At 46.1% G+C, this 27,514-nt stretch overlaps 2 protein-coding genes across 2 annotated transcripts; one reads left to right on the top strand and one right to left on the bottom strand.

Moving 5' to 3' along the window:
- Window positions 1-10,119: 10,119 nt before the first annotated feature.
- On the bottom strand, window positions 10,120-12,592 carry LOC122216423 (transmembrane emp24 domain-containing protein 9-like). Its single transcript, XM_042933246.1, has 5 exons — window positions 12,349-12,592; window positions 11,882-11,982; window positions 11,428-11,553; window positions 10,732-10,878; window positions 10,120-10,588 (listed from the first exon to the last, which is right to left on the bottom strand). Exons 1-5 carry the CDS (start codon window positions 12,476-12,478, stop codon window positions 10,439-10,441), a joined length of 654 nt encoding a protein of 217 aa, XP_042789180.1. The 5' UTR covers window positions 12,479-12,592; the 3' UTR covers window positions 10,120-10,438.
- A 9,265-nt stretch (window positions 12,593-21,857) lies between these two features.
- On the top strand, window positions 21,858-25,677 carry TMED9 (transmembrane p24 trafficking protein 9). Its single transcript, XM_042933233.1, has 5 exons — window positions 21,858-22,082; window positions 22,253-22,353; window positions 23,133-23,258; window positions 23,618-23,764; window positions 24,819-25,677. Exons 1-5 carry the CDS (start codon window positions 21,899-21,901, stop codon window positions 24,966-24,968), a joined length of 708 nt encoding a protein of 235 aa, XP_042789167.1. The 5' UTR covers window positions 21,858-21,898; the 3' UTR covers window positions 24,969-25,677.
- The last annotated feature ends 1,837 nt before the right edge of the window (window positions 25,678-27,514 follow it).

The raw sequence follows: 27,514 nt of genomic DNA, 5'->3' as shown, positions 1-27,514 counted from the left end.
CCAGCTGGCTCAGTGCAGTATGTGACTCTTGATCTCAGGGTGTGAGTTCAACCCCATGCAGGGCATGGAACCTACTTTAAAAACATTGTTATAAAAAAAATAATAATAATAATAGGAGCATCTGGGTGGCTCAGTCAGTTAAGTGTCCAACTTCGGCTCAAGTCATGATCTCACAGTTCACGGGTTCAAGCCCCGCATCGGGCTCTATGCTAACAGCTTAGAGCCTGGAGTCTGCTTTGGATTCTGTGTCTCCTCTCTCTCTGCCCCTCCTCCCACTCATGCGCTCTCTCTCGCTCTCTCTCTCTCTTTCTCTCTCTCTCAAAAATAAATAGACATTAAAAAAAATTTTTTAGGGGCACCTGGGTGGCTCAATCGGTTAAGCATCCAACTTCAGCTCATGTCATGATCTTGCTCGTGGGTTTGAGCCCCACGTCAGGCTCTGTGCTGATGGCTCAGAGCCTGGAGCCTGCTTCAGATTCTGTGTCTCCCTCTCTCTCTGCCTCTCCCCTGCTCACGCTTTGTATCTCAAAATAAAGATTAAAAAAAATCTTATAAGAAATTTTTTTAATAATGATAATATCAAACCTTACTTCACATCACACACAAAAATTAACTCAAAACGAATTACAGGCCCTTATCTAAATATGAGCTAAAACTGTAAAATTTCTGGAAGAAAACATAAGAGAAAATTTTTCCAACCTGGGATTAGAGAAAGATTTGTTTTAGATGTGACACCAAAAGCACAAACCACAAAAGAATAAATTGGGTTCCATATAAAGTACATACTTCAGGGGAGCCTGGTGGCTCAGTGGGTTAAACGTCTGGCTCTTGATATCATCTCAGGTCATGATCTCACAGCTCAGGAGTTCGAGCCCCACTTTGGGCTCTGCACTGACAGCTTAGAGCCTGCTTGGAATTCTGTCTCCCTCTCCCCCTGCCCCTCCCCTGCTCGCTCTCTATTTTTCTCTCAAAATAATGATGCAATGAATATAGGGATTTCAAATTAGTGTTTTCGTTTTCTTTGGGTGCCCAGTAGTGGGATTACAGGACTGTGTGGTATTTATATTTTTAAGTTTTTGAGGAATCTCCATATCATTTACCACAGAGGTTGCATCAGTTTACATTCCCACCAATAATCACAAGAGTTGCCTTTCTTCACATCCTCACCAACACTTGTTTTTTCTTGTCTTTTTGATTCTAGCCATTCTGACTCCTGGGGGGTGATACCTCATTGTGATTTTGTTTTGCACTTCCCTGATGATAAGTGATGTTGAGCATCTTTTCATGTGTCTGTTGGTCATCTGTTTGTCTCTTTGGAAAAATGTCTATTCAGGTCCTCTGTCTATTTTTTTATTTTTTTAATGTTTATTTATTTAATTTGAGAGACAGAGAGGGAGGGAGGATGGGAGGGGCAGAGAGAGAGGGAGAGACAGAATCCAAAGCAGACTCAGCCGAAATCAAGAATTGGACGAGAACTGAGCCACCGAGGCGCCCCTTCTATCTGCTTTTTAGTCATATTGTTTGGGGGGGGTTGTTTGTTCTTGTGAGATTTGATGGTGTGGAATTGTATGAGCTCTTCATATATTTTAGATATTAACCCTTTATCAGATACATCATTTGCAAATATTTTCTCCCATTCAGTAGGGTGCCTGTGCATTTTATGGATGGTTTCCTTTGATGTGCAAAAACCTTTTCAGTTTGACACGGTCCCAACAGTTTAATTTTGCTTTTGTTTCCCTTGCTTTCCCTTTCATAAATATGTTTCTAAGATCAATGCCCCAGAGATTGCTGTCTATGTTATCCTTTAGAAGTTTTTTTTTTTTTTTTTTTTTTAGTGTTTATTTATTTTTGAGAGAGTGAGAGAGGCAGACAGACAGACAGACAGAGACAGAGAGAGCAGCGGAGGGGCAGAGAGAGACACACAGAATCCGAAGCAGGCTCCAGGCTCTGGGCTGTCAGCACTCACGAACCGCGAGATCATGACCTGAGCCAAAGTAGGATGCTTAACCGACTGAGCCACCAAGGTGCCCCATTGTTTAGAAGATTTATTATTTTTTTTCAATATATGAAATTTATCGACAAATTGGTTTCCATACAACACCCAGCGCTCATCCCAAAAGGTGCCCTCCTCAATACCCATCACCCACCCTCCCCTCCCTTCCACCCCCCATCAACCCTCAGTTTGTTCTCAGTTTTTAAGAGTCTCTTATGCTTTGGCTCTCTCCCACTCTAACCTCTTTTTTTTTTCCCTTCCCCTCCCCCATGGGTTTCTGTTAAGTTTCTCAGGATCCACATAAGAGTGAAACCATATGGTATCTGTCTTTCTCTGTATGGCTTATTTCACTTAGCATAACACTCTCCAGTTCCATCCACGTTGCTACAAAGGGCCATATTTCATCCTTTCTCATTGCCACGTAGTACTCCATTGTGTATATAAACCACAATTTCTTTATCCATTCATCAGTTGATGGACATTTAGGCTCTTTCCATAATTTGGCTATTGTTGAGAGTGCTGCTATAAACATTGGGGTACAAGTGCCCCTATGCATCAGTACTCCTGTATCCCTTGGGCAAATTCCTAGCAGTGCTACTGCTGGGCCATAGGGTAGGTCTATTTTTAATTTTTTTGAGGAACCTCCACACTGTTTTCCAGAGCAGCTGCACCAGTTTGCATTCCCACCAACAGTGCAAGAGGGTTCCCGTTTCTCCACATCCTCTCCAGCATCTATAGTCTCCTGATTTGTTCATTTTGGCCACTCTGACTGGCGTGAGGTGATATCTGAGTGTGGTTTTGATTTGTATTTCCCTGATGAGGAGCGACGTTGAGCATCTTTTCATCTGCCTGTTGGCCATCCGGATGTCTTCTTTAGAGAAGTGTCTATTCATGTTTTCTGCCCATTTCTTCACTGGATTATTTGTTTTTCAGGTGTGGAGTTTGGTGAGCTCTTTATAGATTTTGGATACTAGCCCTTTGTCCGATATGTCATTTGCAAATATCTTTTCCCATGAAGATTTATGATTTTAGATCTTATATTTAGGCCTTTAATTCCTTTGGGGTTTATTTTGTGTATGGTGTAAGAAAGTGGTTCACTTTTTTTTTTTTTTTTTTTTTTTTTTTGCATATAGCTGCCAGTTTTCCCAACACCATTTATTGAAGAGATTTATTTTCTCCATTATATATTCTTGCTTCCTTTGTTGATTAGTTGACCATATAAATGTGGGTTTATTTATGGACTCTATCCTGTTGCATAAATCTATGTAGTTCTTTTTGTACCATTACCATACCTTGTAACCTTTTTGATTTAAAGTCTATTTTGTCTGATACTAGTATAGTCTCCCTGCTCTATTCTGGTAACTGTTTATGTGGCATAGCTTTTTCTATTCTTGCACTTTCAAACCTATTTTTGTCTCTGGGTCTAAAGTGAGTGTCTTATAGACAGCATATAGTTGGGTCATGATTTTATCCATTTTCCCAACCTTTGTCTTTTGATTAAAGAATTTAATGCACCTACATTTAACTTTTTTTTTTAACATTTATTTATTTTTGAGAGACAGAGAGAGGCAGATCATGAGCAGGGGAGGGGGAGAGAGAGACACACACAGAATCCAAAGCATGCTCCAGGCTCTGAGCTGTTTGTTAGCACAGAGCCCTATGCAGGGCTCAAACTCATGAACTGCGAGACCATGACCTGAGCTGAAGTCGGAAGCTCAACTGACTGAGTCATCCAGATGCCCCTAATGCATCTACATTTAAAATAATTACTGAGGGGTGCCTGGGTAGCCAGTCGGTTAAGCATCTGACTTTGGCTCAGGTCACAATGTCACAGTTTGTGGGTTCGAGCCCATCCAGCTCTGTGCTGACAGCTTGGAGCCTGGAGCCTGCTTCTGATTCTGTGTCTCCCTCTCCCTCTGCCCCTCCCCCGCTGGCACTCTATTTCTGTCTCTCAAAAATAAATGAACGTTAAAGAAATTTTTGAGTAATTACTGATACGGGGATGCCTGGATAGCTCAGTCAGCTAAGTGTCCAACTCTTGATTTTAGCTCAAGTCATGATCTCATGGCTGTGAGATCGAGCCCTGCATTGGGCTCTGCACTGAGCGTGGAGCCTGCTTGAGATTCTCTCACTCCCTCTCCCTCTGCCCTCCCCCGGCTTCTCAAAAAAATTTAAAGTAAATGCTGATAAGGAGGGACTTCTTTCTGCTGTTTGCTATTTTGTTTTCTATTTGCCTTATAGCTTTTTCTGTCCCCCACTTCCTACATTTACTGTCTTCTTTGCATTTAGTTAATTTTTTAGTAGTGAATCATTTAAATTCCTTTCTCAATTCCTTTTGTGTATATCCTATGGCTATTTTCTTTGTGATTACCACCGAGATGACATTTAACATCCTAAAGTTATCTCACTCGGATTTGAATTTATACCAGTTTACCTTCAGTAACACACAAAAACTCTGCTCTTGTAACAGTTCTGTTCTTACCTATCCGTTGTGGATATCACAGAATTATAACTTTATTCATTGTGTGTAATGGTTACTTTTCCTATAAAAAGAAGCTGTTGAAACATGCAATAAATTGAATAAATCTCAAGAGAGTTATGCTTAGTGGAAAAGACCAATCTCAAAAGGTTGCATACTGTATGATTCCATTTATAGAACATCCTTGAAATGACAAAATCATAGAAATGTAGAACATAGACTCGTTGTCTGGGGTTAAAGATGGGGTAAAGGAGTAGGAAGGTAGGCTACAATAGGTCAATATTATATTCCTGTGGTGATGGAAATGTTCTGTGTCTTGACTGTATCAATGTCAATGCCTTGTTTGTGATATTACATTATACTTGGGCAAGATTTACAATGGGGGAAACTGGGTAATTGGTACACTGGATCTCTCTGTGTTGTTTCTTGCAACTGTGTTGTTTCTTGTGAATCTATAATTATCTCAACATAAAAAGTTTAATTTTACAAATACTATAAGCTCTTATAAAATATTATCATTTATTAACTCTGCAATCATTTGTTAATTCTGAACGATGGTTACATCAACACTAATAGCATGTAGTTGTAATGACACCAAGAAAAACACAATCAGCAATTCACAGAAGAAATCAAATGACCAATAAGACATACTCAGTATCTGAGGAAACAAAAATTAAAAGGACGGGAGGGAGCCGAGGTGGCTCAGTTGGCTAAGCAGCCAACTTCGGCTCAGGTCATGATATCATGGTTCATGGGTTGGTGCACCACATCAGGCTCTGTGCTGACAGCTTAGAGCCTGGAGTCGGCTTCAGATTCTATGTTTCCCTCTCTCTCTGCCCGTCTGTGTGTGCTGTCTCTCAAAAATAAATAAATAAACAAAAAAGAGAAAAATTAAAAGGGTGGGAAGGAAAGGAAGTAAGTGGTAAATAAAGGGAAATACAACTTTTCATCCACTGATTTTGCAAAGATTAAAAAGCTTGAAAATGTTTGACCAGAGGGTGGAGAATAAGCACCAGGACACATTGTTGGTGAGACTGTAAATTGGCACAAAGTTTGAAAGGACAATTTTGTGATCTCTTATCAAAAAACTATGTCCTACAGTAATGCTTTTTTAGAAAATGAACATGAATTTTTATTTCAGCAATACAAAAGAGCAAATAATTAGGGGGGAAGAAAATTTAACTACTTCATCAGAGGAATGGTTAAAAAAATAAGGTACTGTATGAATCACGATTATGTTATATTGTTACTGTTAAGAAAAATGGTGGGGCCTCTGGGTAGCTCAGTCACTTAAGCATCTAACTCTTGATTTCAGCTCAAGTCATGAACTCACAGTTCCTGAGATGCAGCCCCATATCGGGCTCTGCAGTGACAATGGGGATCCTGCCTGTGATTCTCTCTCTCTCTCTCTCTCTCTGTCCCTCCCTCCCTCCAAAATAAATAAATAAGCAGAAAGAAAGAAAGAAAGAAAGAAAGAAAGAAAGAAAGAAAGAAAAAAGAAAAATGAGGTAAAGACTTCCAATGAGGGGGAAATGTCAACACATTCTCATCAAATTTTCTTCTTAGGGCCAAACAAAACACCAAAGAGGATGTAAATTAGAGAGAACACCTATGATTTCTGTGAAACCTTGACATGGCACAATCATAAACTGCTAACTCCAAGACCTGCCAAAATACGGTAGAATTTGTATAAAATCCAGGAAGGACAGTAAATCCAGGGTATTCAGACCTCTGCTGATCTCACACTGAGCACAGAGCTCTCCAAAACGGGTGACTCTGCCCCAAGACCCCCATTAATACTCCTTTACCTGGTTGGGAAGGGGGTGCTGGTTCCTGGAGCCATACAGACCAGAGTAGATGAGATTTAGGAATGGATGGGTTTGGGAGGCAAGGAAATGGTAAAGAGAGTCTCCCAGGCTTTGTTTGTTTTGTTTTGTTTTAGGTTTATTTATTTTGAGAGAGAGACAGAGAGAGAACAAGCAGGCGAGGGAGAGAGGGAATCCCAAGCAGGCTCTGCGCTGTCAGCGTAAAGCCTGACATGGGGCTCAAATCTACAAACCGTGAGATCATGACCTGAGCCGAGATCAAGAGTCGGATGCTTAAAGGACTGAACCACCCAGGTGCCCCCCTCTTTATATATATATATATATATATATATATATATATATATATATATATATATATATATATATATATATATTTTTTTTTTTTTTTTTTTTTTTTTTTTCAAAGATAAATTCGTGCACTCTTGCAATGCGGAGGAAAGTCAGGGATCCTCGGTTTCAATCCTGTATGAGCTCATGATTCACTGCGACCACAAACATACTGCAGATACTTGCAGCATCTGTAAAAAGCTGAGAATCGCTACCACTTGCCGGATCACCAAAAAGATCCACGCAAAGGTTTCAATTCATGAGCGCCAATTCGACCCCAGGCGGTAGCAGCACCCTATTCTGGTAATGCCCGGCAGAGGCCGCGGGGCATCTCGGGACTTGTAGTCCAGCTGGTCGAACTCGCTATCCCGGCATGTCCCGCGGCGGCGTCAAGGTTACCACGCGCCGCCTGCAGCGGCTGCAGAGACAAGAGTAGGGTGGATGCCAAGTGCGAGTGGGAAGGGTGTTTTGCGCCCAGTGAAGGCGGGCTTGACTTCCATATCGGGGAGACCACAAAGAGCTTTATTGAAGAGATTCCGGACGAGACCATAATTATAGGTGCGGGCGGAGGGGGAGAGTTTGAAACAAGACCTTGGGGTAGGGAGAGTCAGCTCTTCCAGAGCCGGGAGCAGCCGGTCTCGCCGCGTCCTGGCGTGGGCCGACTCCATGCCACCTCGCGCTCATCTGACCTCCAGGAAACTACCGGACGCAAATGTATGACAAGCAGCGGAGGAGTACCAGCCGGCCACCCCCGGGCTCGGCATGTTCGTGGAGGTGAAGGACCCAGAGGACAAGGTGAGCCGACCCCAAAGCCCGCGGAGCCCTCCGCCCTGCGCTTAGACGCCAGACCAGGCAGGTGCTAGTACTTCCCCTCCTAGTTGCCGCATCTGCTGAATTGCTGAAGACAGTTGGGTGTTGTGAGAAGATCGCGCCCGGCTTTGCGCTCTAAGCCAAGCTTGGGCTGCTGCAGTGCTAGAGGCTCTTCTCAACCTCTTACCGACTGCTGCGTGACTCTGCCAAGTCACTGAGCTTCCCTGAGCCGGTTTCCTGGTCTGTGAAATGGAAACTCACCTATCTTACAGGTGTGGTTGGTGCCTTAATTGTGGTGCTGGCAGTCAAAGAATTTTGTCAACTCTGACGCTGTGGCATCCAGACTTTAAGGTTTCACAGGACAGAGTGCTTTCCAAAACGAAGAAGCAACTGTTAGTTTCGCCAGATAAGGATATTAAAACAAAGGAAAACAAATCTTTAGTTGTCCCCTTTCATTTAACAATGGAGTCACCCCAAAAGAGTTGAAAGAGCAGGAGCTCTGAATGAAGGAAAGCCCTTCCCAGAAGCAGTCACATCTCAGCCTCTTCTCAGACTCTTCTCCCTTGCTAGATAAGCTTTTCTTTTCTTTTTTTTTAGAGAGTGTGTCCCTGCAAGAGAGGGGGAGAGGAGCACAGAGAGAGAATCTTAAGCAGGCTCCATGCTCAACGTGGAGCCTGTGTCAGGGCTCGATCCCATGACCCTGGGATTATGACCTGAGCGGAAATCAAGAATCCTCTGCTCAATCATCTGAGCCACCGAGGCGCCCTGTCAGATAAGTTTTCGGCAACTGCTGCTGAGCATCTCTGGACCTTCCTTTTAGTGTTGTGGAGTGCCTAAGGCTCTGTTTGCTAACTTTGGAGGCAGTGAGAGCCTTAAGCCCTGTTTCCTTCCAGGCCCATCCTCCTTGTAACACTCGCTGAAGCCCCTTCTCTCTAGGTCATGTTGGTGGGGCAGTATGGCTGAAGGCAGGTTCACTTTCACCTCCCATACCCCCAGCAAACACCATATCTGTCCTGTGGTCTCTCTTAGAGTCGGGATTATGATATAGTGGCCTCCTTTCAGTTTCCCCAAATTGCCATATTCTTTTTTGCCTTAGGGCTTCTGTAGGTGCTATTCCCTCTGGCCAGAACACACTTCTTCCAGCTAACTCCTAATCATGAATGCAATTCTAAAAAGCAGCATTTCCTGACCATCTAGACTAGGCTAGAGTTCCAATCATGTCAATCTTAGTGCACAGCCTTCTTCTCAGAAGCATGCATCACCCTTAGCTGTTGTTCAAGCCCTGCCTCATTTGGTGTCAGACCAGAGGCTCCGTGTGCAAGAGTGTGCCTTTCTGGATCACTCTGCTTCTCCTGTGGCAGACAGCAGAGCACCCCCCCTCCCCCCACGCACACATATGCACCAGCTTCAAGTAAGGGTAATGGACCCTATGATCACATACTCTGGTTACTCTCTAGTGGTTTCCCTCAGCCTTCAGTTCAGTCCATTCATACTTTCCAGAGGCCAGTCATGACCACACCCACAAATGAGCAACATCTCCAAGGCTTGCAGTGTCCCTCAAGAGTATCTTAGGGGAGGTTGTGTCTGTCCCAGGGGCCAAGAGCAGGGTTTGTCACAACTTCCCCCTCCTAATGGGGAGTCTCCCTTGGCCTTGATGATTTGGACTTGATTTTCTTTTTTTTTTTTTTTTTTTTTTTAATTTTTTTTCAACGTTTTTTATTTATTTTTGGGACAGAGAGAGACAGAGCATGAACGGGGGAGGGGCAGAGAGAGAGGGAGACACAGAATCAGAAGCAGGCTCCAGGCTCTGAGCCATCAGCCCAGAGCCCGACGCGGGGCTCGAACTCACGGACCGCGAGATCGCGACCTGGCTGAAGTCGGACGCTTAACCGACTGCGCCACCCAGGCGCCCCATGGACTTGATTTTCTTGATGAGTGAGCTTCCTTATGACAGAAAACATCAGATTCATATGAGCGCTGACTATATTCCAACAGAGCAACCAGCAGAGGGCTTGGTAAAATGTGGGCTAGATCAGGCAGATGCAGTGGGTACATAGATGCCTGGTTATCTATACTTGTGTGCGCATGTGAAGGCTGAGCCACAGGAATGCTGAATATAATGGAAACAATTACTTCGAATCTTGTTTAAGAAAAAGAAAGGAAGGAAGAGAGAGGGAGGGAAAGAGGAAGTAAGGAGGGAAGAAAGAGGAAGAAAGAAAAAGGAACAAAGAGAGAAAGGAAGGAGGGAAGGAGGGGGAAGAAGGAAAGAAAAGAGAAAAAGAATCTCCTGAAAAAAATCAACCAGTGACATCACAAAGAGAGACACAGATTGGCAGAAAATAGTAGGAAGACAGAGGTGCCCACTTGACCTCCTGGAAGAACCCAGCAGTCCGAGCAGCTAGAATAGCACATGAACTTGACCCAACCCCAGAAAGAGACAGAGGATCCGCACAAGCACTCAGGTTACCCATAAGATGGACCCAAATTGGACTTTTCTGGAAAGGACTCCACAAGTTGCTAAGGCTTTTGGAGTACAAGCTTCCTTCACCCCATCCATTTTGGGATCAGCACCCACCAGTACATGTGGGGCCTCACACACCTGTCAATATCTGGTTAGAAACAAAACACTGGAATGAATTGCAGAGTAGGAGGCAATAAATGCTTAGGTCAGAGAGTCTGCAGTTTGTAATTCACTCTTAATTCTCCATCTTGGGATAGTTCATCCATCTGGTTTAGCCTGGGGATGGGGGCACCGTCACCCTCCTCAGCAGCACAGAGCCACACAGAATCCTTCAGCTCCCCGACCAAGTGTTTAGTGGGAAACCCATCCTTTCCCAAGTGCTGGCTGAGAAACCAGTTCAAAGAAGTCCTCTGTCCCCCTGCCAGTAAGCAAGGAAGCCCTGCAGGGTTGGGGGGTTGGGAACCAGGAAATAGACCAAGCCAGGCCACTTCCCATCAGTGAACAGAAGGGGAATGAGTTGGGGCTGGGTTTCTGGGGCCCACCTACACCAGCTTCTTGGCTTTAAAGAAACTCTTGAGGTGCTGCATCTGCCAGACACCTGTGGCCACGAGGATGAAGGTCTGCAGAATGGACCACCACAGCACCCGCTGGTTGGTGCTCTCGCTGGTCTGCCGGAAGCGCTCCTCTCGCCACTGTGGGAGGGAAGAAGGGAGTAGATACGTGTCCGGAACTGAATTGCACCCCCACCCACTCTGGGGGAAGAGCGGGAAGCTTCCCTTCCCAGGAGGTGACACATCCCCCGTCCCAACTGTGCCAGCCCAACCCAGCCCCTCACCCTCTGGTATTCCTGCTCCTTCTGGATCAACTCCACCTGCTCCACAAGCTGCTGGACACGCAGATGCAGCTGGGTCAGCTTGTCCTTGGCTGCAAACTCCGCGTAATCGTTGGTGCGTTCACCCAACTGCATATCCAAGTGAATGGCCTGGAACGGGGGAGCCAAGAGTGGAAGTCAGGGAGCTTAGCTCCATGGACCTGCTGGAAATCTAGCTTCTGCATCCCAGCCTGGGCCTGACACTGTTCCTCACACACCAACTTGTTGACTGGCCTTGCTCTGGGCGTCCAAACACCAGATCAGGACTCGGCTTGTGTGGAGTTGTATATTCAAAACACCAAGGATAGGGACAACATGTGCAAAGGAAACAGAGGTAAGACTCTGAGGCAGTTTACTAAAAGTCCTGTATTGGGAGATGACAATGGAGAGGCCTGCAGCAATCAGCAGAACAGCTCTGAATTTCACATGGTGAAGCTCAGTATGTATCCTAGGGATGGGTCAGGGAGCCGAGGAAGGATTTTAAGTCACGGTAACTCCCTCCCAAGGTCTCCTTTTATCCTCAAGATCTGTTCCCCATGTGCTCACTTCATGTAGAGTCCCAGCCCTACTCAACAGGCACCACCCACTGCACCCTTCTCACTCTAGAGGCAGAGAAATTGAGTCCCTGGGGACGGTGGACCTCCCACCTGCCACACTCACCAGCTTGCCATCATAGAAGAGGGCGAACCGGATAGACTCAAGGTGGAGGCAGATCTGGTGCTCTCCTGGAGACTGGGAGGTGAAGGTGAAGCTGCCCTGAGGGCCGTACTGACGGGCCAGAAGGTTCTAGAGGAAGCAGCCTCCAGTGAGCACAGAGATGTTAGCCATACACTTGCTTCCAGGAGAATTGTGGGGGTATCCCAGGTCTACACCCCCACAGGCCAGATGGGACAGTGTGAAAGAAATGACATCAGTTTGGCCAGAAATTCTCAGATCCCAGCATTGCCAATACAGAGTACAGTTTGCAAAGAGCATGGCCCTCCTTAAGCTATCCTGCCTGTGAGAAGACATCCTTCTGTGAGAAATGAAGGACTAGAGAAGGCTACACATTGACTCTGGGGGCCTGGGGGTGGGGGCCCGGTGGAAGGCTGCAAGGAGTAAAGGCCTGCCTCACCTTGTTCTCCGGGTCCTTCACAAACACGAATAAATTGATCCACTGAGGGGAGGGCTGGTACTTTTCCATAGCAGGGTCGTATAGCTCCGTCTTGTAGTTACCTAATGGAGAGGCAACGGAGGTGCAATCCCATCCATACCCATGATGGAGTCCCAGTGGTCAGGGGAGGAACAGGAAGATCTTGAGTCTGAGGAGACCGACCACGGCCCTCGGCCTCTCCTCTCTTCTCCAGCCCCACTTCTCTGCCATCATTCCAGTCTCGTTCAGACTAGCCTCCTAGGCGCCCCCATCCCCGGCACAGGCAAGAGAAAGGATGCCTTGGCCAGACTGCTGTCCACCCATCCCTCTGAGCCCTACCCCCGGCAGGGGAGGGAAGATATGGGACTGAGCTGGTGCCACCCATTTCCCTCCCCTCTCAGGACTCTAGGTGCAGGGAGGGCAAGGCCAGGACTGGCCGAGACGCGCACCTATGACCACGGTACCATCGGGGATCTCCTGGATGAAGCACTTCTCCTCCAGCTCGCGGACCTCGAGGTAGAACGCGTCCCCGGGGCCCATCAGCGCCAGCAGCTGCCCCAGCAGCAGCGGCAGGGCCATACCGGTTGCCCGCGCTGTGCCCCATCCCCTCCCGGGGCCAGCCCGGGGCCCAGCTCCTCGCGCCCCGCAGGCCCCCGCCACCTTCCCGGGCGAGTCCTCCGGTCTCTGCGCGGAGCCTGCGGAGACTCTAAACTCGGGTACGGACTACAACTCCCGGGAGCCCTCGCGTGGCCCCGCCCCCGGCGCGTTCCCGCCGACCCACGCTGCTGAGGGGCCAAGCGAGACACCGCTCCCCCCCCCCCCCCCCCCCCCCGCCCCCAACAACCTGGAGGAACGCTCTGGAGCGCTTTCCGCCACCGGGCATCTCTTAATCCACGCAGAAACCCGGGGAGGCGTAGCTGCTGTTAGCCCATCTTGCCGATTAGGGTAATAGCTTCAGGGGCGGGGGGTTGCCCTCTGCAACATGCGGCGCAGCCACCCCAGATGTGTGCTGAAAGGATGGGGATAACGGGACGTTTATGACCTGGGCTTCCACCTAGAAGAGTTTAGGGTTGATTAGGGGAGAGGGGGTGACATGGTGACATGGAATGAGAAGAGAAGCCCTGTGGGGTTTAGAGGCTGAAGCAGCAATTCAGGAAAGGGAGAGGGAAATGTCGCGGCTTTCGTGGAAGCAGTAGATTTGACTCAAGCCTTGAAGGATGATTAAGATCTCCCTGAGCAGCGAGAGACAAGAACAATTTAGGCAGGGGGGCCTAGGATTGCCTAGCAGCCAGTAGGCCAGTTAAGGAACTAGGGGAAGAAAAGTTACAGGAACTTTGAGGGTGAAGGTAATTGGGCCGAATCTAAGGGCACAGGAGGTGCCAGGCCCACATAATAGGGGAGCCCTTCATCCAGTGTACTTCCGTCTGCACTAGGAACCAGGAAGAGGTTGTGGGTGAGCCTGGAGGGGAGAGAAGATAGCAGGAAAGCCACTGGAAAAGGATAGCAGTACACAACCGAAAGGGGTGGGAGAGTGGAGCCAACATGACAAAATGGGAGCGGAGAAAAAACAAATCTAGAGAATTCCAAAGCCTACAATGCCCTGTGAGAATAGTGTAGACCCAAACATGTCAGTAGAAAGATGTAGTTCAACCCAGGTAGTGGGATGAAGTCTTCCACCACCTAGTGCCTGTGGTGCTAAGAGATGCTCATTAGTTTATTCTGCAACGTGTGGTGGTGGTGGTGGTGATGATGATGATTTTTTTTAATAAGTTTTTTTTTTTTTTTGAGAGGGGCACCTGGGTGTCTCAATAGGTTAAGTGTTTGACTTCGGCTCAGGTCATGGTCTCGTGGTTCATGAGTTCAAGCGCCGCGTCATGCTTTGTGCTGTCAGCTCAGAGTCTGGAGCCTGCTTCGGATTCTTTGTCTCCCTCTCTTTCTGCCTCTCTTCAGCTCGCTCTCGCTCTCTCTCTCTGTCAAAAGTAAATAGACATTAAAATAAATTTTTAAAAAATTTTTAATCTTTATTTATTTTTGAGAGAGAGACAGAGTGTGAGCAGGGGAGGAGCAGAGAGAGAGAGGGAGACACAGAATTCAAAGCAGGCTCCAGGCCCTGAGCTGTCAGTACAGAGCCCGACACGGGGCTGGAACCCATGAACCATGAGATCATGACCTGAGCCAAAGTCTGACACTCAACCGACTGAGCTACCCAGGCACCCCAAAAGAATTTTTTAAAAAAATAAGTTGTTTTGAGAGAGAGAGAGAGCACGTTTGAGCAGGGGAGGGAGAAAGAGAGACAGAGAATCTTAAGCAGGCTCCACACCCAGCACAGAGCCCAACATGGGGCTTGATCTCATGACTGTGAGATCGTGACCTGAGCAGAAATTAAGTCAGACACTTAACCAACTGAGCCATCTAGGTGCCCCTTTAAATAAGATTTTATTTATTTAAGTAATGTCTACACCCAACATGGGGCTAGAACTCACAACCCTGAGATCAAAAGTCACATGCTCTCCCAACTGGAGCTAGCCAGGCACCCTGATGATCATCTTTTTTGTTCTTTAATGCCAGGCACTATTGTAATCACTTTTTTTTTAAATTGATTCCTTTTATGTTTTATTTATTTTTGAGAGAGCACAAGGGGGGAAGGGGCAGCGAAAGGGGGACAGAGGGTCAGAAACAGGCTCTGCACTGACAGGCTTACAACAGTGAGCCCGATGTGGGGTTCAAACTTCATGAACCATGAGATCATGACCTGAGCCGAAGTCGGACTAAGCCACCCCGGTGTCCCTGTAATCACTTTTTAAGTTCACTAAGTGAACTAATCTTTTAAAAATTGTTAGGCAGGCTCTAATGCTATTCCAGTTTAATAGCTAGAGAGGGAAACAGCTGCAAAGTTGAGTAAAAACTTGCCCAAGATCACCCAGTTGATAAGTGGCAGGCATTTGCTGACACGAACTCTGGTCCAGGTGTTATGACACGTGTTGGACATGAAAATGAATTAGACCTGTCATCTGCCATCTAAGGGCCCACTGAAAGAAAATGAGCAATTACAATACAGTGTTTTAAGACTGATAATATATTTTAGTTACCGGAATTGTCCCTTCATTTTAATGGTGTGGCTCATTGACAATCCTAGGAGAGTGTTTCTTACTTCCTCATTTGGAATGACTATTAAACAAAAATGACAGATTCAGATATTAATAACAGTCACGCTTTATAAAGGCCAAATAAACAAGAGCTGAAAAGCATCTGTTGATTTGGGAACTAGTTGTCTACCAGGGAATGTAGCTACAGCTGGGAGCAAAGGCAGAAAAGTGAGGACTCAGGTTTGGGAGACAGGGGTGCTGTCCTTGGTCCTGATTGTTCTCTGAACAGCACTACCACCACCTGGAGTAAAGTATTGGCTTTGTTTTGTTTCCAATAAAATTTGCAATCCCTCACAAGCCAATACTCTTATAAAATACAATTAAAAATGAAACTAATCATGTGCTTGGATATCACATCAATGTTAAACTTCTGTAAAAGGTTCTAAAAACTCAATTTCTGTACTTAAATCATTGCAGACCTGTAACAAACATGGATGGACCAGTGGCAGCCCCCACACTCCACTATGAGTAACCAGTCTTGCGTGGAAGTGGTCCATTGATCAGACTACTCACAGAAATCCCCCAAAGAGTAAAAAGTGGAAAATGCTTGCATCAAAATACATGTAAGGAGATAGTGCACCAGTGAGATTCTAAAGCCCAAAATCCAGACATTAAGAAGGGGGAATATGACTGCCCAAGGAGTAAAAGTGTTTTGTTAAAAATAGAGCAACCTATTTCTGATCGATGACGAGGCTAGGAACATAAGAGCAGTGAACCCACCAGTCTGCAATCCTCCCACTTGACAAAAAGCTCGTTCCACAATTGCTGCCAAGACCACTGAACCTGGGTGCCATTTGCAAGATTAAAAGAAGACACTGGGGTGCTACATCTACTCGCCCCATCTGTGGTTCACCCAAGACCTCAGAATTTGATGGGTTTTTTTTAATAGGAGAGATTTATTTGAAGACATATTACAGCATATAAAACTACATAAAGACTTAATTTCCACTCAAACACTGGTAGATTTGATATAATTCATAATAAAAAAAACTTTTTAAAATTTTATTTTATGTATTTTGAGAGAGGGGAGAGGGACAGAGAGAATCCCAAGTAGGCTCCATATTGTCAGCTCAGAGCCTGATGTGGGGCTCGATCCCACGAACTGTGAGATCATGACCTGAGCCAAAATCAAGAGTCAGAGTCTTAACCGACTGAGCCACCCAGGTATCCCTCTCACCACTCTTATTTAACATTGTATCAGAAGATCTAGTAACTGTAAGAAGGCTAAAAAAAAAAAAAAAGGCATGCGGATGGGAAAGGAAGAAATAAACCTGTCCCTATTTGTAGATGACATGATTATATATTTAGAAAAGTCTAAGAAATCCATAGATTTCCTAGAACTAATAAATGAATTCAGCAAGTTTGTATAACATAAGAGCAACATGTACAAATCAATCACATGTCTACATACTAACAAATATAAGGAAACCAAAATTAAAAACACAATATGATTTACAGTCAGTTCATAGAAAATGAATTACTTAACAAAATACGCATAAAATCTGTTTGCTGAAAATTACAAAATTCTGATGAAGAAAAACTCAAAGAAGACCAAATAAATCCAGAGACATACTGTGTTCATAGATCAGAACACTCAACATAGTAAATATGGCAATTCTTTCCAAACTATTACCCAAGTTTAACACAATTCATGTCAAAGTCCCACCAGGAGTTTTGTTTTATTTTAATTTTTTCAATTTATTTTTGACAGAGAGAAAGACAGAGCATGAGCAGGGGAGGGACAGAGAGAGAGAAGGAGACAGAATCTGAAGCATGCTCCAGGCTCTGTGCTGTCAGCACAGAGCCCGATGTGGGGCTCGAACCCACAGACCACAAGATCATGACCTGAGCTGAAGTCGGACACTCAACTGACTGAGCCACCCAGGCGCCCAGGAGTTTGTTTTTTTTTTTTTTTAAATATAGACAATATTATTCTAAAATTTACATGGAGAGGCAAAGGAACTAGCATAACTAAAACATTCGTGAAGAAGAATAAAGTGGCAGAAATCAGTCTACCTGATTTCAAGACATTGTATGCCTTAGTCAAAAAATCAAAACTATAGGGGCACTGGTGTGGCTCAGTTGGTTAACCGTCCAACTCTTGATTTTGACTCAGGTCACGATCCCACAATTTGTGGGATGAAGCCCTGCATTGGGCTCTGTGCTGACAGTGTGGATCCTTCTTGGGATTCTCTCTCCCTTTCTCTCTCTGACCCTCCCCTGCTTGCGCTCTCTCTCTCTCTCTCTCTCTCTCTCTCTCCCCCCCCCTCAAAATAAATAAAAACTTTTAGAATATATCCTGCACCAAAGTAGTACATTTGTTACAATCAATGAACCTACATTGACACATTATTTTCACCCAAAGTCCTTAGTTTACATTGGGAGTCCATCTTGGTGTTTTACATTCTATGGTTTTGGACATGTATCTACCATTATAATGTCATATAGAATAGTTTCATTGCCCTAAGAATACTCTGCACTCTGCCTATTCATCCCTCCTCCTCCCTTCCTGGCAACCACTGATCTTTTGCCTTTTCTAGAATGTTGCATGGTTGGAATCATACAGTAACAACGTTTTTTGGATTGGCTTCTTTTTTTTTTTTTTTAATTTTTTTTTCAACGTTTTTTATTTCTTTTTGGGACAGAGAGAGACAGAGCATGAACGGGGGAGGGGCAGAGAGAGGGAGACACAGAATCGGAAACAGGCTCCAGGCTCCGAGCCATCAGCCCAGAGCCTGACGCGGGGCTGGAACTCACGGACCGCGAGATCGTGACCTGGCTGAAGTCGGACGCTTAACCGACTGCGCCACCCAGGCGCCCCTGGATTGGCTTCTTTCACTTAGCAATATGCATGTAAGGTTTCTCCATGTCTTTTCATGGTTTGATAGCCCATTTCTTTTTGGCACTAAATAATATTCCATTATCTGTATGTACCACATTTTATTTGTACATTCACTTACTGAAGGACATCTTGGTTGCTTTCAAGTTTGGGCAAGTATAAATAAAGCTGCTACAAATATCTTTATGCAAGATTTTGTGTGGACATAACTTCTCAATTTATTTGGGTAAATACCAAGGAGCCCTATTGCTGGATTACATGGTAAGAGTATGTTTAGTCTTATAAGAAACTATCAAACTATCATCCAAAGTGGCTGTAACATTTTGCATTCTCACCAGCAATGAATAAGAGTCCCTGTTGCACCATAACCTTGCCAGCATTTCGTGTTGTCGGTGTTTGGATTTTTATCATTCTAATAAGTCCCTGGTGGTATCTCATTGTTTCAATTTGCATTTCCCTAATGACATAGGATCATAACCAGGTTTTCATATGCTTTTTTTGCCATGTATGATCTTCTTTGCTGAACAGTTTGTTCAGATCTCTTGCTCATTTCTTCATTGGGTTATTCATTTCTTACTGTGGAGTTTTAAGGGTTCTTTGTATATTTTGTTGTTCTTTGTCTGTTCTTTGTATATTTTGGATAGCAATTATTTCTGATATACATCCTTTACAGAGATTTTCTCCCAATTTATGGCTTGGCTTCTCATTCTCTTGAAAATAGCCTTTTCTATTTTTTTTTTAATGGTCATTTATTTTTGAGAGCAGAGACAGAGCGTGAGTTGGGTAGGGGCAGAGAGAGAGGGAGACATAGAATCTGAAGCAGGCTCCAGGCTCTGAGCTGTCAGCACAGAGCCTGATGAGGGGCTAGAATTCACAAACCATGAGATCATGAGCGGAGCCGAAGTCAGACTTAGCCACCCAGGCACCCCTTGAAGATAGCCTTTTCAACAAGTGATGCTATAGTTATTTGCCATCCTTTGACACACACACACACACACACACACACACACACACACACACACACAAGACTTGACTTATACCTCACACTTTATTAAAAAAATGAACTCAAAATAGAATATAGATTTAAATATAAAGTATAAAACTATAAAGCTTTTATTTTTTAAATGTTTATTTATTTTTGAGAGCATGAGCAGGGGAGGGGCAGAGAGAGAGGGAGAGAAAGACACACAGAATCTGAAGCAGACTCCAGGCTCTGAACTGTCAGCACAAAGCCCGATGCGGGGCTCAAACCCACCGACGGCGAGATCATGGCCTGAGCTGAAGTTGGCTGCTTAACCGACTGAGCCACCCAGGGGTCCCTAAATTCCTCTAAATTAGTAGTTAAACATGTAAATTCCTTTCCCACATTCTTCTGTGTATATTTTACAGCTATTTTCTTTGTGGTTACCATGGGGGTTACATTTAATATCCTAAAAGTTAAAACATTCCAATTTGAATTTATACCAGTTTACCTTCAGTAACACCCAAAAACTCTCTGCTCCTTTTAACAGCTAGCTCTGTTCTCACCCTTTTCTGTGACTGATATCAAACAAATTATATGTATACACATCGTATGTAGTAGTTACTTTTTTTGCTATAATTGTTGATACAACCAATAAACTGCTTAAATCTCCAGAGAATTAACTAAGTGAAAAAAGCCAATCGTAAAAGGTTATATACTGTATGATTCCATTTATACATTCTTGAAATGACAAAATTATAGAAATGAAGAACACAGATCAGTTGTCTGAAGTTAAGGAGACGGTGAAAAAGAGGTGCCTGGATGGTTCAGTTGGTTAAGTGGCTGACTTCAGCTCAGGTCATGATCTCACAGTTCTTCAGTTTGAGCCCCACATCAGGCTCTCTGCTGTCAATGCAAAGCTTGCTTCAGATCCTCTGTCTCCCTCTCTACTCCTCCACGCACTCTCTCTCTCTCTCTCCCAAAAATAAAAATTTTAAAAATAAAAAAAATTTAAAAAAACAAGGAGCGCACCTGGGTGGCTCTGTTGGTTGAGCGTCCAACTCCTGATTTTGGCTCAGGTCATGATCTCATGCCTTGTGATTTCAAGCCCCACATAGGGCCCTCTGCTGTTAGTGAGGAACCTACTTCAGATCCTCTGTCTCCCTCTCTCTCTCTGCCCCTACCCCACTCTCACACATCCTCTCTCAAAAACAAATAAACATTTTTTTTTTTTTTTAAAAAGGAAAGGATGAAAGAATAGGGAAGTGAGTGTGGCTTTAACACACAACATGAGGGATCCCTATGGTGATGGAAAAGTTCTGTGTCTTGACTATCAATGTCAATGTCTTGTTTGTGATATTGCATTATACTTGGGCAAGATATTACAATGGGGGAAACTGGGTAATTGGTACACTGGATCTTTCTGCATTGTTTCTTGCAACTGCATGTGAATCTATAGTTATCTCAACATAAAAAGTTTAATTTTACAAATACTATAAACTGTTATTATAAAATGTTATTGTTCATCAATTCTGTAATCATTTGTTAATTCTGTGTGATGGTTACATCAACACTAATAGCATGTAGTTATAATAGCATTTAGAAAGACACAACCAGGGGCACCTGGCTGGCTCAGTCAGCTTAGCGTCTGATTCTTGATTTGGGCTCGGGTCATGACCTAATAAATTGGTGGGTTGGAGCCCTGCGTTGGAGGCTGACAGTGTGGAGCCTCTTTGGGATTCTCTCTCCCTTTCTCTCTCTGCCCCTCTCCTGTTCATGATCTCTCTCTCTCTCCAAAATAAATAAACATTAAAAAAAAAAAAAAAAAAAGGTTGAGAACATTAGACCAGAGTGTGGAAAATAAGCATTAGGACACACTGCTGGTGAGACTGTAATTGACATGAAGTTTGAAAGGGCAATTTTGTGACTTCATCAAAAAACTATGTCCTATAGTAATGCTCTTTTAGAAAATGAACAAGAGTATTTATTGCAGCAATAAATGTAAGAGCAAATAGTAGGGGAAAAGAAATCTTAACCACTTTCATCAGAGAAATGGTTTAAAAATAAGGTACTGTATGAGCAAAGATTACATTATATTGTTACTGTTAAGAAAAAGGAGATCAAGACTTACAATGAGGGGGAAATGTCAACAGATTGCCATTAAACTTCCCTCCACAGGGCCAAACGAAATAACAAAGAGAAGCCGAAGTAGAGAGAAAACCTCCAACTTCTACGAAACCTTGACGAGGCACACAGTCATAAACTGCTGCCACAATACACTAGACTATGGATCAAACCCAGGAAGGACACGAAGGGCAGACTCAGACCTCTGTTCATTTCACACTGCGCGCAGAGACCTCCAAAACGGGGCGACCCTGGCCCAAGACCCCCAATACTCCTTTACTAGCGGACCCCTGGGGCACCGAACCACCTTCGGAGAGAAGTCATCAGGGCAGTGCTCCGGCAGCAACACTCGCGTGGATGATGTCCGGTACTGATGACAGTGCGGGGGGGTATACCAGGGACCATACAGACCAGGGTAGACCAGATTTACCAATGGTTGGGTTTCAAGTGGCAAAGACGTGGTAAAATGAGACCTCAGCTTTTTGTTGTTGTTTTTGTACTTTAATTTTTTTTTTCCAAGATAAGTTGGTGCACTGTGTCACTTTTTAGTTTTTAAAAATAGAAGAAAGCCCAGAGTGTCGGATGCAATCCCGAGGAAAGTCAGGGATCCTCGGTTTCAATCCTGTGTCTGCTCGTTATTCACTGCGACCGCAACCAAACTGCGTTACTTGGAGCATCTGTAAAAATTTTATAAACACTAGTAGTCGCCCCGCCGCCAGGGCGATTAACAAAAAAAAGGTTTCAATTCTTGGGCCGTAATTCGGAAGCAGGCAAAAGCTGCTCCCCAATCGGGTACTGCCTCGCCGCGGCCGCGGGGTATCTCGGGACTTGTAGTCCACCCAGTCGAACTCGCTGTCCCGGCAGGCCCCGCGGCGGCGGCAGGGCTACGTGGCGCCGCGGGCTGCGACTGCGCCGGCAGGTGGAGCAAGATGGCTGCGGAGCAAGGCGTGAGGGTCGTCGGGCCCCGGCCCGGAGGGGGACTGGGAAGGGTGATTCGGGCCCTCGTGCTGCTTCTGTGTTTTGTGGCCCGCGGAGGCGCGCTTTACTTCCACATCGGGGAGACCGAAAAGAAGTGCTTTATTGAGGAGATCCCGGACGAGACCATGGTTATAGGTGCGGGCGGAGGGGGAGAGTTTGGAAAAAGACCTTGGTCTTGGGGCGGGGGGTGCGGGAGAGTCACCTCTTCCAGAAAGGGAAGCAGCCGGTCTCGCCGCGTGCTGGCGTGGGCCGACTCCGCGCCACCTCGCGCTCATCTGACCTGGACTCGCCCCACTTCCCTCCAGGAAATTACCGGACGCAGCTGTATGACAAGCAGCGGGAGGAGTACCAGCCGGCCACCCCCGGGCTCGGCATGTTCGTGGAGGTGAAGGACCCAGAGGACAAGGTGAGCCGACCCCAAAGCCCGCGCGCGGAGCTCTCCGCCCTGCGCTTAGGCGCCAGACCAGGCAGGTGCTGGTACTTCCCCTCGTAGTTGCCGCATCTGCTGAACTGCTGAAGACAGTTGGATGTTGTGAGAAGATCGCGCCCGGCTTTGCGCTCTAGGCCAAGCTTGGGCTGCTGCAGTGCTAGCGGCTCCTGTCAACCTCTTACCGACTGCTGCGTGACTCTGCCAAGTCACTGAGCTTCCCTGAGCCGGTTTCCTGGTCTGTGAAACGGAAACTCACCTATCTTACAGGTGTGGTTGGTGCCTTAATTGTGGTGCTGGCAGTCAAAGAATTTTGTCAACTCTGACGCTGTGGCATCCAGACTTTAAGGTTTCACAGGACAGAGTGCTTTCCAAAACGAAGAAGCAACTGTTAATTTCACCAGATAAGGATATTAAAGGAAAGCAAAAGAAAAAAAATCATTGATTGTCACTTTTCATTAAAAAAAAAAAAAAAAAAAAAAGAACCACACACAAAAAAGAGTTGAAATGGCAGGAGCTCTGAATAAAGAGCCCTTTCCAACCGCAGACCCACGTCAGCTTCATTTTAGATTCTTCACCCCTGCCCCCAGAAGTTCTCAGACAAGCTTTGGCAACTACCGCGGAGCAGCTTTGGAGCTTTTAGTGTGTGGGGTGCCTGTGTCTCTGTTGGCTAACTTTTGAGGCTCAGAGAGCCTTAAGACTTCTTTCCTTACAGCCCCATCCTCTCTATAACACTCACTGAAGGCTTTTGTCTCCAGGTGATCCTGGCCCGGCAGTATGGCTCTGAAGGCAGGTTCACTTTCACCTCCCATACCCCCGGCGAACATCAGATCTGTCTTCACTCCAATTCCACCAAGTTCTCCCTTTTTGCTGGAGGCATGCTGGTGAGTGGACCCACATGGGACTCGTAGCTTTCAACCTCTAAACCCTGGTGGGGCCTGGAGACTGGCGGTGCTTTGGGTGTGAGATGAGTGTGTCGGATTTTGTGTCTCCTAATAATTTTGGGTTTCCGCTGAACATCTGGGCACAGTCCCTGAACTCCTTGTATGTGCCTTGGTCCAAGTGTCAGCCAAGTTTATTCATGCCTGTTTGCCTAGAGCCCCATAGGGCTGGACACTGTGGAGGCCTCAGCCCTGGACGAAATGCACAAATGAAGGAAGGTAGGGGGACCAGCTGTCAGTGCCTGGCATGAAGATGGAGCAGGGCTGCCCGATTTCTTTTTCTCTTCCTTGTCTGTCCCCAGAGAGTTCACCTGGACATCCAGGTGGGTGAACACGCCAACGACTATGCAGAAATTGCCGCCAAAGACAAGTTGAGTGAGCTGCAGCTACGAGTGAGACAGCTGGTGGAGCAAGTGGAGCAGATCCAGAAAGAGCAGAACTACCAACGGGTATGTGGTTGGGCCAGGAGCTCCTGGGTGGGCTTCTTCCCAGAAGCCTTCCCCTCGCTCAGCCAGGAGTGGCATGTGTGTCAGATTCATTATGAAAGCCAAGGGACTTAACTGTGCCGCTTTGCAAGTCTAAAAGGTGGGGTGGGGATCACTAACTCCAGTGTGTAACCAAGGAGACAGGCTCTTGAGAGGCCATCATTGCTCTAAATCCCAGTTACATGTACACAGTGACAGAGCGGGAATTGATATTAATACCTTGGGTGTTATTTCCATGGCTCCAGGTGCTTCCAGGACCAGCTATTTCAAACTCATTTGTGTCCAGGAGCCAGGCGGTACCATGAATGAATCTGTGACTATAAGGACTGTTGTGTGTCTAATCCTCAGTGGTCTCGGTTAATTGTCAACCCAGGGTAGCCTTGCAGATAGATACGCTAGCCCTGGCTTTTAAGAGAAGCTAGAGATCCAAGTATTTTGATGTGAATTTTTACCAGGTTTTAACTATTGGCAAAACACATCCAGTCACTGGGCCACCAGTTTGCAACTTGTGCCCACAATCCTCGAGGAGCAGTTGGGGAAGACCTGGGCAGAGAGCTTAGAGCACGTGCACTCCTGAGTGCTATAGGGCAGCTCTGTCTGATGGGGTGATACTACTGGCACTTCACCTCCCCTCCTCCCCCCCCAACTGGCTCCAGGAGAGGACCAGGGGAGGGCTGTACCTGACACATGAGCAGACAGAGGTTGGTTGGTTGGTTTGAAGTAGGCTGCATGCCCAATGTGGAGCTTCAACCCCAAGAGTTGCATGCTCTACCAGCTGAGTCAGCCAGGCACCCCCAAGCAAACAGACTTAAATGAGTGGGTTCCTGGAGGTCACCTGGCTGGGGAGGATGAATACAGTCCCCAGGTGGGGTCTCTGGCTCTTTGCAGACACTTGATTGGAACCTGGGCATAGCTCTTTGATTCTGGGGCATCCTCTGCAAAGGGAACCCAGCAGTTAGACTGGCACCAGGTGGTGCCCAGCAAACTTAAGCTCCTCTTCCGCTCTCCCCTCTCACAGTGGCGAGAGGAACGTTTCCGGCAGACCAGCGAGAGCACCAACCAGCGGGTGCTGTGGTGGTCCATTCTGCAGACCCTCATCCTCGTAGCCATCGGCGTCTGGCAGATGCGACACCTCAAGAGCTTCTTTGAAGCGAAGAAGCTGGTGTAGCCAGCTCACAGGCCATCCTTCCTCCCGGGCTGGGGGAGAAAGGGCCTCCTGGAACTGATTTCTCTCTAGCAGGAGGACTGGTTCCGAGCCATGGATGTCTGGAGGGGAAAGGGGCTACAGGCACCCCAGGCACAAGTTTAGGGCAGGAGCTTGGCTGGCTAGTACTGAGCAGGTGGTGGGGCAATGCCTGTCCCCTCCCCTGGGCTCTAAGCCCTTTGCAGTAATCACCCAGGGTCTGGTGAAGCCACTGGGAGCCCCATTGGCACCTCAGAATCACAGTGTTACTGATCAGGGATGTGAGGCTGTTGTCTGGGGTGGCTGGGGAGGGGGGAGTGGGTAGGCACGCCAGTCTTTTTTCTGTCTTCCTTTGCTAACTTGGGATTTGAGCAGGTTGGGGTGTGGCCGTGATTCCCTGCCACCCTGGGAACCTCACTGTACCCTCCTTGGGACTAGACCCAGACTGCAGATCCAGGGTATGTGTGTCAATGGAGGGTGGGGTTGAGGGGGTTGCAGTGTGGGAAACTAGCCCTGAGGTTGACCTCAGCTTCTCAACATGGTTGTCCTTTTGGGGGCTTGAGGAACTGGGGTCAGGCCAGGCAGAGGCCTTGGTGCTGGCTGGGGATGGGGCCTGCAAAGTCTTAGTTACTGATTTCATTTTCAACAAGTCTAGGTTTGTTACATTGGTTTCCCAATAAAAAATAAAAAAATTCGCTTGTCCCACATAAAGTGACTGTGCCACCGAGGTGCTCAGGGAACGTCAGTTCTTCTATGCAAAGCACTTAACATTCCAAGATGAATACCCACCTGTGAAGTTCATTCTTTCCCTCCCCTCTATACCTTTCTGTAGCAGGGGATAGTGGGTTTGCCCAAGAGCATAAAACAAGTGAATGGTGGGGGGTTGGTGCCTTGTTCAGGAAGGTAGTGTGCATTGAACAGAAGAGCACTGCGGGTTTGGGAAGAACAGAAATCCTTGGGCTGGCGGGGATGAGGATGTAGATGGTCTTAACCAACAGAATGGGATTTCAGGAGGACCTTGAAGGAGAAGGATTCGGATGTAAGAAGGCAGAGCAGCCGTGGTTGGAAGCCCTGGCAGATGGCTGGCATGGAGGTGGGTGGACGTGGTTTCCACTGGAGTTTAGGGAGGGGGCTGAGGAAGCCATTAAGGGAGGTTGGTTAGAGTTAGAAGAGACTCGCATATTACCCAGTGTTTGACACAGTTTTGGGTACTAGAACCGGAGATAAATTTGAGGAAGGTGAATCCAGCAGGGTGTGAGAAAGAGACAGGCTGGGGAGGCCAGGCTGTGGACTACCTGAACTGACAAGGGGATATGGTCTGACCTCATACTACCTCCTAGACCTCTTCCACAATAAAAACAAAAAACTTGTTTAGAATAGCCTTAGCGTTACAGAAAATTCATGATGTTAGTTCTCCCTATTATTGTCATGTACCAGTATGGTACAAGTGTTCAAGTTAATGAAACAGTATTGATACATTATCTTAGTTTTATTTAAGTAATCTCTACACCCCACATGGGGCTCAAACTCATGACTCCAAGATCAAGAGTTGCACGCTATTGAGCCAGCCAGTCTCCCAATATGTTATTTTTAACTAAAGCCCATAGAGTATGCAGATTTTCTTAGCTGTTGCCTAATGCCCTTTTTTCTGTCCCAGGATCCCATCCAGGACAAGTTACATTTCACCCCTCCTTGGCTATGACGGTTTCTCAGACTTGCCTTGTTTTTTATTACCTTGACAGTTTTTAGGAGTACTGTTCAGGTATCTTGTAGAATTCCCTCAATTGGGATTTGTCTGCTGTTTTTCTCATGATTGAACTGGAATTCTGGGTTTTTGAAAGACCATAAAGGTGCCATTCTCATCCCATCATACCAAGGGTACTTATTATTAACATGATTGTGGGTGTCACTGTTTAAAACTAATTAGGATTTTTATGTGAAATCTGATTTCTTGAGGCAAATCAGATCTGACGCTAGTGGGGCTTCATTCTGATGTAACAACAATTAGCAAGACTGAAGGGCAGCTGTTCCCCTTTAGAAGGGCTTGTGCTTTCAAAGGTCACAGTCCCACCTCCCTGCTTCCATTATTGGCCTCACCCCACTGACTGGTCTCTTCAGGGGATCAGCCTTGCCTTTGTCACCAGCCAAACCTGGGCTGGATTTGCCAAAGTTCTGTAACAGAGTGCAGTGCAATGGCAGAGTTCAGCAGTAAGGTCCTTCTTTGGTCGGTTTTATGCTGGGTTTAAGTGAGAATGGGCATCGCTGGGGATGATTAATTTCTCACAGTAAAGTCCTTTTGGAAAAACAGTGGTTGAGGCCGTAGATTGTGCAAAGTATCTTGGTTTACACCCTGAATTGCCTGTGTCTTCATTTCCTCATTTTTAAAGTGGGCATAGTAAGTACACTACCCATAAGGACTGAATGAGAGAACAGCAGTAAGCAACTTCGAACAATGACGGGCACATAGTAAGAACTCAATAGATGTTAGCTATTTATGAGGGAACTTCACATTTTCCGAAGAGCGGAGATCA

Source organism: Panthera leo, chromosome A1 (genome assembly GCF_018350215.1).
Source record: "Panthera leo isolate Ple1 chromosome A1, P.leo_Ple1_pat1.1, whole genome shotgun sequence".
In the NCBI taxonomy this organism is placed as follows: Eukaryota; Metazoa; Chordata; class Mammalia; order Carnivora; family Felidae; genus Panthera; species Panthera leo.
Note: the sequence above shows the minus strand (reverse complement) of the source record. Positions and strands in the feature narration are given on the sequence as shown.